The sequence below is a fragment of the Haematobia irritans genome, chromosome 1, assembly GCF_050003625.1.
Source record: "Haematobia irritans isolate KBUSLIRL chromosome 1, ASM5000362v1, whole genome shotgun sequence".
Taxonomy (NCBI): Eukaryota; Metazoa; Arthropoda; class Insecta; order Diptera; family Muscidae; genus Haematobia; species Haematobia irritans.
Genome location: NC_134397.1, coordinates 196,139,048 through 196,151,711, shown reverse-complemented (window position 1 = coordinate 196,151,711; position 12,664 = coordinate 196,139,048). Strand labels below are relative to the sequence as shown.

At 30.4% G+C, this 12,664-nt stretch overlaps 1 protein-coding gene across 2 annotated transcripts in view; it reads right to left on the bottom strand.

Annotated features, from left to right (window-relative positions):
* Oamb (Octopamine receptor in mushroom bodies) overlaps positions 1 to 12,664 on the bottom strand; it is a 501,549-nt gene that overhangs the window by 150,611 nt on the left and 338,274 nt on the right. For both annotated transcript variants that reach the window (XM_075292480.1, XM_075292479.1), the window contains exons 5-6: positions 6,402 to 6,693; positions 2,770 to 3,006 (exon numbers count right to left, since the gene is read on the bottom strand). In XM_075292480.1, coding sequence (XP_075148595.1) covers positions 2,770 to 3,006; positions 6,402 to 6,653 — 489 coding nt within the window. In that variant the 5' untranslated portion in view covers positions 6,654 to 6,693. The remainder of the gene's footprint in view (positions 1 to 2,769; positions 3,007 to 6,401; positions 6,694 to 12,664) is intronic.

Here is a 12,664-nt window from a genome sequence, read left to right as displayed (position 1 = left end):
TGAAATTTGATACGTGGTGTCAGCATATGGTCTCTAACATCCATGCAAAAACTGGTCCATATCGGTCCATAATTATATATAGCTCCCATATAAACCGATCCCCAGATTTGACCTCCGGAGCCTCTTGGAGGAGCAGAATTCATCCGATCCGGTTGAAATTTGGTACGTGTTTTAAGCATATGGTCTCCAACAACCATGCGAAAATTGGTCCATATCGATCCATAAATATATATAGCTCCCATATAAACCGATCCCCAGATTTGACCTCCGGAGCATCCTAGAGGAGCAAACTTCATCCTACCCGTTTGAAATTTGGTACGTGGTGTTAGTATATGGTCTCTAACAACCATGCAAAAATTGGTCCATATCGGTCCATAATTATATATAGCTCCCATATAAACCGATCCCCAGATTTGACCTCCGGAGCCTCTTGGAGGAGCAAAATTCATCCGATCTGGTTAAAATTTGATACGTGGTGGTAGTATATGATATTTAACAACCATGTGAGTAAAATTTGTGGATGACAGTCTCTCGTAGAAGTTTCTACGCAATCCATGGTGGAGGGTACATAAGATTCGGCCTGGCCGAACTTACGGCCGTATATACTTGTTTTTTTTTTTTTTGAATCGGCATTTTAATTTTTCAACACAAACGAAAAATTCTCTACAAAGGTCGAAGGGTTCATAATTTTCCATCACGAGCAAATGTCATTAGTTAAAAATTTTCTATAAGAAAGGGTACTTAATATTCGACCTGATTGAACGAACGGCATATTAACTTTTTTCCCTTTTCGTTTGCTGGAAATGTTTGCAGCAAAATATTCTTTCTTCAAGTTTTATTTTTTTTTTCGGTTAAGGTTTCACTTCCATATGCTGGTTATCTATGAGAGTGGGTGCTGCCAAGTACTTGTGAAATATGTTTGACGTAAATTGGTCAAGTTTTATGAGTTTTTAAGTGCATTTTCTGTCGTAAATTCAACTTTATGCTTGTCTGTTTAAATATGGCTGTGTAACATTTAATTCAATGAATTTTCATTTTATAAGTAATTTTGTTTTTGTTCTTTTTAGAAGGACAACTTTAAATTAATTTTATGTGTACATCATGTAATTGGGGGGGATATACCATAATTTGCAACATATTGCAATGTGATTTACTAACACAAGCAGAACATTGGATTTCAAAATTAGGATAAAATAATTTATGACTTCACAAATATGACCGTCACTCTGCCTTTCAGCTATGGTCTTTAAAAACTTTGCTATGGTGTTTTTTGTCAGTAGACAAATCGGATATGAGGATAGTTTTTATGGATGTAAATTTAGTGGCTTCCACCAGGGATACAAAATTCAAAAAATAACTTTTGTCCAAAAAAAGTGGAAAGGTAAAGGGTGATTTTTTAGCTATTATCTGTTTCGCAACACTTGTTCAAATATCTGACGCACGTTTCGTGTTTTGTTTCACTCGCAAACATCTTCAATTTGGTCTACAAATTAACCATGAATCGTCTTACAAACGAACAACACTAGCAAGTAATATTTGGATTTTAAGACAACATTGAGACATCCGTGCGTACGATTATGCAAAAATTGAACTAAACGGATGGAGCATTTTAGGTGCAATCGCGGTCAATATTTGCATGAAATAATCTTCAGGCTTTATTTGTTGCATCCCTTCTTTCGATATGTTCAGCTCGATTTTTTCACGATACTGCCACTGTCAGTATTGCGGTAACGAGAAAGTAGTAATGTTACGAGAAACGGAAGATTTATTCACTTTTAAACGCTTCTTAAAGCCACTTGTGGTTTTCCAGCCAAATATAAAACAATGACACTATCACGCTTGTCTTATATCATCAATAACTTTATTTCGGAGCATAATAGATCAGAACGCTTTTATAAGTTTATACACAATAAAATAAATTTCCACTGGAATAAATGTGTCAGGCAGTATTACTGAGAGGGGATAATTCAGTACTGAAAAACTTTTAGGTGTTAGATCGAAAATGGGATTGAACCTACGGCCCTTTAGCACGCTAGGTTAGGTTAGGTGGCAGCCCGATGTATCAGGCTCACTTAGACTATTCAGTCCATTGTGATACCGCATTGGTGAACTTCTCTCTAACCATTGCACTCCGGTGGCTCCAAGAATGTTACACATACATACCAGGTATAATTGCGGCCGAAATTGTTTTAAAAATTTTGAGATCAAAAATTCCCATTTTCCAAATTTAGAATAAGTTAAAAACCTCAAAAGGTCGAAAAACAGATTTTTCCAAATTTAAAAAATGTGGAATATTGGAAAAGTGGGCTTTTTTGTTTACAATCCCTAAGTTACACATTCGCGTAGTAAATGGGCCACGTTTCATAATCTTTTAATTTTGGATTTTCTATTTACCATAAATCCAATTTATATGAAGACAAACAAAAAGACCTAAATCAGCATCAGTGCTACTCCACAGGATCTACTGCTGTGGAGAAAACTAAAATTCAACACACAACTTGTTTGCTTATATTAACACAAATTGGCTCAAGAGAAATTTGATACTGACATTAATCCTTAAACCGGAAGCAGTTGGTCAAACAACACCCACACCCACATATTTATATAGTCACTTAGCAGTATTGCATGCTTCATATCCTTGGTCGAGTATGGAGTATGAGATTAAATGAGTATGCTATTTGGTTTCTCTTTTTTTTCTCAAAACGCAGCATTTCCCTTACCCTCAAACCGAATTGTTTACAAAATAGATTTATTATTATAAATACATACCTTTTGATCTTTCCATCCAACCAATGGTGGAAAACAAATAACAAACGATAAAACCCATATGCCAGCAATTAAGGATTTCGCCTTCTTTGTGGACATAATACTGGGATAAGTAACAGGCCGGGTGACCGCAACATAACGATCCAGAGATATGGCACAGAGATTCAAAATGGAAGCTGTACACATCCAAACATCAACAGCCAACCATATGCGACACCAGACATCGCCAAATATCCAAACCTACAAAAAATCACATTTATTAAATTAATTGATCATAATTTGTTTTTGCTTTACAAATACACACACACCCATAAAACACAAAGGATTCTAGTCACCGTTGGCACTCGGGCCATAAATAATCTACCAAAATGTCGATAAAATTTTACCAAAAACAAAAAGAAAAAGAATTATATTGCAAAATTTAATTCCTACAGAAATTTTTGTGAAAATTTTATTTCTATAGAAAATTTTGTGAACATCTTTTTCTAAAGAAAATTTTGCCACAATTTTATTTCCATTGAAAATTTTGTCAAAATTTTATTTCTATAGAAAATTTTGTCCAAATTTTATTTCTGTAAAAATTTTTATTAAAATTTTATTTCTATAGACAATTTTGTAAAAATTTTATTTCTATAGAAAATTTTGTCAAAATTTCATTTCTATAGAAAATTTTGTCAAAATTTTATTTCTATAGAATATTTTGTCAAAATTTTATTTCTATAGAAAATTTTGTCAAAATTTTATTTTTATAGAAAATTTTGTCAAAATTTTATTTCTATAGATAATTTTGTAAAAATTTTATTTTTATAGAAAATTTTGTCAAAATTTTATTTGTATAGACAATATAATATAGGTTTATTTTTCTATACAAAATTTTGTCAAAATGTTATTTTTATAAAAAAAATGTCAAAATTTTATTTCTATAGAAAATTTTGTCAAAATTTCATTTCTATAGAAACTTTTGTATAAATTGTATATCTATGGAAAATTGTGTCTAAATTTTATTTCTATAGTCATTTTTATTAAAATTTTATTTCCATAGACAATTTTGCCAAAATTTTTTTTCTATAGAAAATTTTGTCAAAATTTTATTTCTATAGAAAATTTTGCCAAAATTTCATTTCTATGGAAAGTTTTTTCAAAATTTCATTTCTATAGACAATTTTGTCAAAATTTCATTTCTATAGAAAAGTTTATCAAATTTTTATTTCTGTAGAATTTTTTATTAAAATTTTATTTGTATAGACAATTTTTTTGGGAGCCACCGTGGTGCAATGGTTAGCATGCCCGCCTTGCATACACAAGGTCGTGGGTTCGATTCCTGCTTCGACCGAACACCAAAAAGTTTTTCAGCGGTGGATTATCCCACCTCAGTAATGCTGGTGACATTTCTGAGGGTTTCAAAGCTTCTCTAAGTGGTTTCACTGCAATATGGAACGCCGTTCGGACTCGGCTATAAAAAGGAGGTCCCTTGTCATTGAGCTTAACATGGAATCGGGCAGCACTCAGTGATAAGAGAGAAGTTCACCAATGTGGTATCACAATGGACTGAATAGTCTAAGTGAGCCTGATACATCGGGCTGCCACCTAACCTAACCTAACCTAACCATAGACAATTTTGTCAATATTTTATTTGTATACAAAATTTTATTCCTATCTTGTACAAATTTTATTTCTGTAGTAATTTTTATTAAAATTTTATTTCCATAGACAATTTTGTCAAATTTTTTTTCTATAGATAATTTCGTCAAAATTTTATTTCTATAGAAAAGTTTGTCAATTTTTTTTTTTTTTTTTTTTTTGATAGACAATTTTATATAAGTTTATTTTTCTATACAAAATTTTGTCAAAATGTTATTTTTATAAAAAAAATTGTCAAAATTTTATTTCTATAGAAAATTTTGTCAAAATTTCAGTTCTATAGAAAATTTTCTCAAAATTTTATTTCAATAGAAAATTTTGTCAAAATTTCATTTCTATAGAAAATTTTGTCAAAATTTTATTTCTGTAGACAATTTTCCTAAAATTTTATTTGTATAGATAATTTGTCAAACTTTTATTTGTATACAAAATTTTGTCAAAATTTTAATTCTATAGAAAAATTTGTCGAATTTTTTTTCTATAGAAAATTTTGTCAAAATTTTATTTCTACAGAAAATTTTGTCAACATTTTATTTCTATAGAAAATTTTGTCAACATTTTATTTCTATAGAAAATTTTGTCAAAATTTTATTTTTATAGAAAATTTTGCCAAAATTATATTTCTATGGAAAATTTTGTCAAAATTTTATTTGTATAGACAATTTTGTCAAAATTTTATTTGTATACAAAACGTTGTCAAAATTTTAATTCTATAAAAATATTTGTCGAATTTTTTTTCTATAGAAAATTTTGTCAAAATTTTATTTCTACAGAAAATTTTGTCAAGATTTTATTTCTATAGAAAATTTTGTCAAAATTATATTTCTATGGAAAATTTTGTCAACATTTTATTTCTATAGAAAATTTTTTCAAAATTTTATTTTTATAGAAAATTTTGTAAAAATTTTATTTCTATGGAAAATTTTGTCAAAATTTTATTTCTATAGAAAATTTTGTCAAAATTTTATTTTTATAGAAAATTTTTTCAAAATTATATTTCTATGGAAAATTTTGTCAAAATTTTATTTCTATAGAAAATTTTGTCAAAATTTTATTTCTATAGAAAATTTTGTCAAAATTTTATTTCGATAGAAGATTTTGTCCAAATTTTATTTCTATGGAAAATTTTGTCAAAATTTTACTTCTATAGACAATTTTGTCAAAATTTTATTTCTATAGAAAATTTTGTTTCTATAGAAATTTTTCGAATTTTTTTTTTCTATAGAAAATGTTGTCAAAATTTTATTTTTATAGAAAATTTTGTCAAAATTTTATTTCTATAGAAAATTTTGTCAAATTTTTATTTCTATGGAAAATTTTGTCAAAATTTTATTTCTATAGAAAATTTTGTCCAAATTTTATTTCTATGGAAACTTTTGTCAAAATTTTATTTCTATAGAAAATTTTGGAAAAATTTTATTTCTATTGAAAATTTTGTCAAAATTTTATTTTTATAGAAAATTTTGTTAACATTTTATTTCTATAAAAAATTTTATCAACGTTTTTTTCATTAGAAAATTTCAATAGAAAATTTTGTCAAAATTTTATTTCTATAGAAAATTTTTTTAAATTTTATTTCTATAGAATATTTTGGAAAAATTTTATTTCTATTGAAAATTTTGTCAAAATTTCATTTCTATACAAATTTTGTCAAAAATTTATTTCTATAGAATTTTTTTTCAAAAATTTTTTTCGATGGAAATTTTTGTAAAAAAAAATTGTCAAAATTTAATTTCTATAAAAAAAATTTGGCCCAAATTTTATTTCTATTAAAGATTTTGAAAAGATAAATATTTTGCTAAATTTGAAAATATTTTTACCATTTTTGTTTGAATTCTACCAACAGTGCGAACAGTGTTCTTAATAATGGGGGAGCGTATGATGAATATTAATTATTTATTCCATAATTAATAACACTCATACGAACACTTGGCTGAGGGATAGACTGTATTTTGTGTGTGTGGTATTTTCGTTGGCCTTTTATTTTAACTCACCTTAAACACCTCCCATGTTGCTGAGAATGGCAATACAGCCAGACCCACAAGCAAATCAGCCACAGCCAAATTAACAATAAAAAAATTTGTAACACTTCGCAATTTGTTGGAACAAAATACAGCGGCTATGACCAGAAGATTACCACCTATTACTAAAACATTGATAAATTCGAGTATCGCCAGTGAGATCAAATTTGATGGTTCCGTCCATTTTACTGACTTTATTAAATCCTCACACTCCGTTTCATTCATGGCGGTAATTCAATGATGGGTGTTGAAATATATGTACTACCTGTATAAAAACAAAAGAGAAGAAAAAACACAAAACGAAATATGAATATTTTTTTAAATTAGAAAAATGGTAATTTGCAATATAGGATAATGGTAGTGAACTAATATTCCAATTCCAGCAAGGCCATGCGTCCACCTAAATGTTGTGCGCTCATTTTTGGTAAGTTAGCAGCAAAGGCACGTGTAATCATTAAAATTTAAGGTCTCCATTTCACAAGCGCACACATTTCACATAATTAAGCAAAAATTTTATTTGAAAAATTTGGAATATGAAACTTCTGCCAAATTCAAAGAGGTCGTAACACAGATTTTGTTTAATATTTATTAAATATTATGAAACTATTTTCTTCGCATTTGCTTTGATGTCTATATTGCATATATGGCAAAAAATCCTCTCAAATTTGATTTTTATACCCACCACCATAGAATGGTGACGGGGGTATAATAAGTTTGTCATTCCGTTTGTAACACATCGAAATAACGATTTCCGACTATATAAAGTATATATAATCTTGATCAGGGAGAAATTCTAAGACGATATAACGATGTCCGTCTGTCTGTCTGTTGTAATCACGCTACAGTCTTCAATAATGAAGCAATCGTTCTGAAATTTTGCACAAACTCGTCTTTTGTCTGCAGGCAGATCAAGTTCGAAGATGGGCTATATCGGTCCAGGTTTTGATATAGTCCCCATATAAACCGACCTCCCGATTTGGGGTCTTGGGCTTATAGAAATCGTAGTTTTTTCCAATTTACCTGAAATTTGAAATCTAAAGGTATTTTATGACCATAAAGAGGTGTGCCAAAAATGGTGAGTATCGGTCCATATTTTGGTATAGCCCCCATATAGACCGATCTCCCGATTTTACTTCTTGGGCTTATAGAAACCGCAGTTTTTATTCAATTTACCTGAAATTGGAAATCTAGAGGTATTGTAGGACCACAAATACGTGTGCCAAAAATTATGACTATCGGTCCATTTTTTGGTATGGTCCCCATATAAAACGACCTCCCGATTTGGGGTCTTGGGCTTATAGAAACCGTAGTTTTTATCCAATTTGTCTGAAATTGGAAATCTAGAGGTATTTTAGGACCATAAAGAGGTGTGCCGCAAATGGGTAGTATCGGTTCATATTTTGGTATAGCCCCCATATAGACCGATTTCCCGATTTTACTTCTTGGGCTTCTAGAATCCGAAGTTTTTATCCTATTTGCCTGAAATTGGAAATCTAGCGGTATTTTCGGGTCATAAAGAGGTGTGCCGAAAACGGTGAGTATCGGTCAATATTTTAGTATAGCCCCCATAAGAACGATCTCCCGATTTAACTCCTTGGGTTTCTAGTAACCGTAGTTTTTATCTGATTTGCCTGAAATTGTAAATATTCTGGTATTTTAGGCTCACAAAAACCTGTATCATATTAAGTTTTTATCGGTCCATTTGGTAATGCCTCCGTATAGACCGACTTCACTTCTTGAGGGTGTAGAAGGCGCACTGATCATGAAAATTGCTTGAAACTCAATGTAAAATTTCCACATTTTACTTCTACAGATTTAAGATTTCAAATCAAGACGTTATTTTATAATTTTCTTGCACACTTACAAGAGATGTTAATGATTCCTCTAAAACTCAAACAAAAATGGTTCTTATAAATCCAGAATCTGATATAGTCCTCATAGGTGAAATCCTTAAATTTATCTTCGGGAAGTGTCCTCAAGCCCTCCTTAAATTTCAAAGGACACCCTAATAGCTGGTTCATGATGGTGGGTATTTAAGATTCGGCCCGGCAGAACTTAGTACTGTATATACTTTTTTATTTATAGGCTGGATTATTTCAGAAGCCCAGCAATTTGTTTGAAAATTCTTTAACATGGAAAATTGTTTAGTTTATACCAATAACACACAAAAAAAATTTTTCTGATTCAATCACGAAATTAATTGATCCAATTAATTTTTTAATTGAAATGTCTTCAACCACGAAAATGATAGTATCAATCACAGTTTTAATTGGGCATAGAAAAAATTCTTGATTAAAAAATTAATTGATGTCATTAGCAATTTTCAATTAATTTTTTAATTGATTTAATTAAAAATTTAATTGATTTTGAATGCAAACCCCCATTAATTTTTTATTTAAAAAGGTAACTATTTTCAATTACTTTCTGAATTGGCTTAGAGTTTTTATTTGGATTAAGAAATGTTCATCACTTTTTTTAAATGACTAGTCTTCCGAATTTGATTAATACGTTAATTGTATCAATTAATTTTTTAATTAAAAATTTTAAAATTTTCAATCATTGACTTAATTAACTTAATGTTTCTATCTTGATTAAAAAGTTAATTGTATCAATTAATTTATTAATTGAAAAAACATTCAACTTCAATTAACTTTTTAAGTGGAAATATTTTGGTGATATTTTTTTCTGTGAATGCAAAAAAATCGTAACACACCTAAGAATGGCATTGAGTTCGATCAGGTCGGTGGTAATATAAACAAGAATAATCGGCCAAAATTTCGGTAAAATTTCAGGTTAAATTTCGAATAGGTTAAAACCCCAACCCATGAACATTTTTAAATTTTATTTTCGTTGTTTTACTATCTTTTTTATCGATTTTCCTATTATTATTGAAATGTCGAACATTTTAATTTTAAACGGCCAAATAGCGTATTTTCTAAGACTTTTCCAACAGAACTTTATCGGAAGTCGAAAAACAATTGGTGGTGGATCCAACCAATGAGCTTAAAAAGAAATGCTTTTAAGCTCCAATTTTATTTTTTTTAGCTGGGAAGTTATTGTCTATAATTAACTGGTCTACTCCAATTTTTATGATGAATATTCTTTCATGATACTTCCGAACTTACAATACACATTTTTTTGGCCAAAAAGAAAGTGAAGATAATTTGCAACATCTTTTTAAAATTTCTACTTTGTTATAGCTATTTAAAAAAAAAATGAAAAAAATAACATAGAGAAGATTGATGTTCCATGGAAACTTTTAGCATCATGAAAAAAAAAAAATAAATCAAGAAGTGTTCGCAACTAATTTCATTTCCATTGCAAATTAAAGTCAAATGTTTTCCTTTTTTCTATTACCAAAATTTCTCTTTTTGGCTTTTCTTTTTCTTTTTAATTTCCTTGATTTTTGTCTATTTTTTTTTTTACTCATCTCTCCACTTAGCCGCCATGCTCTACGCCATTCTAAGATCCTTTACCATAGAAAAAAGAGTTGCGTGTGGATTTCAATTAAATTTTGTAATTAATTACAAGTGCTAGGAAAGCGTTCCTAATACCATTACTTTTGCAAATGAAATAGAGTCTTAAAGATGAAGGCAAGCAAGACACCGATGAAGCAGAAACTCAACTCAACTATGAGGCAAAACGTGTAGCGGGCGATTGAGAAAGTCAACACAAACGAAGGCATTGAAATTAACAAAGTTTAAGTTAAAGTTGAAGAGAACAAATTGCATAGGAAATGAAATGAATTCAATCGAGACTCTGGCTCATAGGTCATAGGGCTTCGGATGCTATCACCTCTATATCCACACACAATTGGATATACACTCAAAAAATATGGGAATCGACCAGAGACAAAATACACTGAAAAAAAGCATACTCGGTTCCAAAGATTTTGTCTTTACTTTAAAAATTTTGGTATTGATTCCGAGCCAAAGAAGCGGAGAATACAAGTAAGGATACTTTTAAGATACAATTCTCTTTTAAATTTAGGTTTTGTGTATTTGCTTCTAGGAAGCAAATTTTAATTTTTCGATTTCTCAGCTTTTTTTCTTCATATGCTATCAAAGTCCTTTAAAAACGAGTTAACGGCAATTTTATTTTCCAAATTAGGACTCGACTTCCAGTAGAAATTATGCTATGTTTGAAGTAAAAAACTTCTTTAAAATAAAGTTTTGAAAAACATGTCCTATATTTGAACGATTTTTTTCTTTGTAGTAAAGATGCAAAAAGACAACAAAATTTAAAGACAATTTCATTAAATTTAAAGAATTTTTCTGAATTATTAAAGTCAAGTTGACCTTAGCCTATAAATTTTTTCTTTCATGTTAAGATACCCATTTTTAAGTCAAATCACTTAATTATAAGGACAATTCGACTTCATTGAAAAGTTTATCGACTTTTGGACAAGGAAAATAACTTTATTTTAGAGAAATGCGACTTCTATGCTAAGCAAAATTTGTATTCGTATTTTAAAGACATGAAATCTTTGACCTCACGACAATATTTTTTTCAGTGTATAGGTACATTTTAGACATACAAAAATGTTATATTTTCTAGACCATATGACAAAAATTAATAAGTATTTTTTGACCAATTTTAGAAAATGTATTTGGCACACTGAAAAAAATATTGTCGTAAAGCCAAAGGTTTCATGTCATTAATATACGAATGCGAATTTTGCCTAGCAAAGAAGACGCATTTCTCTGATATAAAGTTTTTTCCCTTATCCAAAAGTCAATAAACTTCTCAATGAAGTCGTTTCGTCCTTATAAATAAGTGATTCGAATTACAAATGGGTATCATAACATGAAAGAAAAATGTTTTGGACTAAGGCCAATTTGTGGCTATAAATGATTACGGACTGATATGGACCACCTTTGGGATGGTTGTTGAATATCATATACTAACATCACGTACGAAATTTCAACCGAATGGGAAGAATTTTGCTCTTCCAAGGTGCTCCGGAGGTCAAATCTGGGGATCGGTTTATATGGGGCCTATATATAATTATGGACCGATATGGACCAATTTTTGCATGGTCATTAGAGACCATATACTAACATCATGTACCAAATTTCAGCCGGATCGGATGAAATTTGCTTCTCTTAGAGGCTCCGCAAGCCAAATCGGGGGATCGGTTTATATGGGGGCTATATATAATTATGAACCGATGTGAACCACTTTTTGCATGGTTGTTAGAGACCATATACTAACATCATGTACCAAATTTCAGCCGTATCGGATGAAATTTGCTTCTCTTAGAGACTCCGCAAGCCAAATCAAAGGATCGGTTTATATGGGGGCTATATAATTATGGACCGATGTGAACCAATTTTTGCATGGTTGTTAGAGACCATATACCAACACCATGTACCAAATTTCAGCTGGATCGGATGAAATTTGCTTCTCTTTTAGGCTCCGCAAGCCAAATCTGGGGATCGATTTATATGGGGGCTATACATAAAAGTGGACCGATATGGCCCATTTGCAATACCATCCGACCTACATAAATAACAACTACTTGTGCCAAGTTTCAAGTCGATAGCTTGTTTCGTTCGGAAGTTAGCGTGATTTCAACAGACGGACGGATGGACGGACGGACATGCTCAGATCGACTCAGAATTTCACCACGACCCAGAATATATATACTTTATGGGGTCTTAGATGAATATTTCGATGTGTTACAAACGGAATGACAAAGCTAATATACCCCCCATCCTATGGTGGAGGGTATAAAAAATTAGCAGCATACAAATTTGAACAATTGGCGCAGAAGCGATTAACATGGTATAAAAAAATTTTGTCGTGAGGTAAGAGATTTCATGTCCTTAAAATACAAATGCGTTTTTGCTTAGCATAGAAGACGCATTTCTCTGATATAAAGTTTTTATCCTTGTCCAAAAGACGATAAACGTTTCAATAAACTCAGTTTTATACCCACCACCATAGAATGGAGACGGGGGTATAATAAGTTTGTCATTCCGTTTGTAACACATCGAAATAGCGATTTTCGACTGTATAAAGTATATCTATTCTTGATCAGGGAGAAATTCTAAGTCAATATAACCATGTCCGTCTATCTGTCTGTCCGTCTGGCTGGCTGTCTGTCTGTTATAATCACGCTACAGTCTTCAATAATGAAGCAATCGTGCTGAAATTTTGCACAAACTCGTTTTTTGTCTGCAGACAGGTCAAGCTTCATGATGGGCTATATCGGTCCAGGTTTTGATATAGTC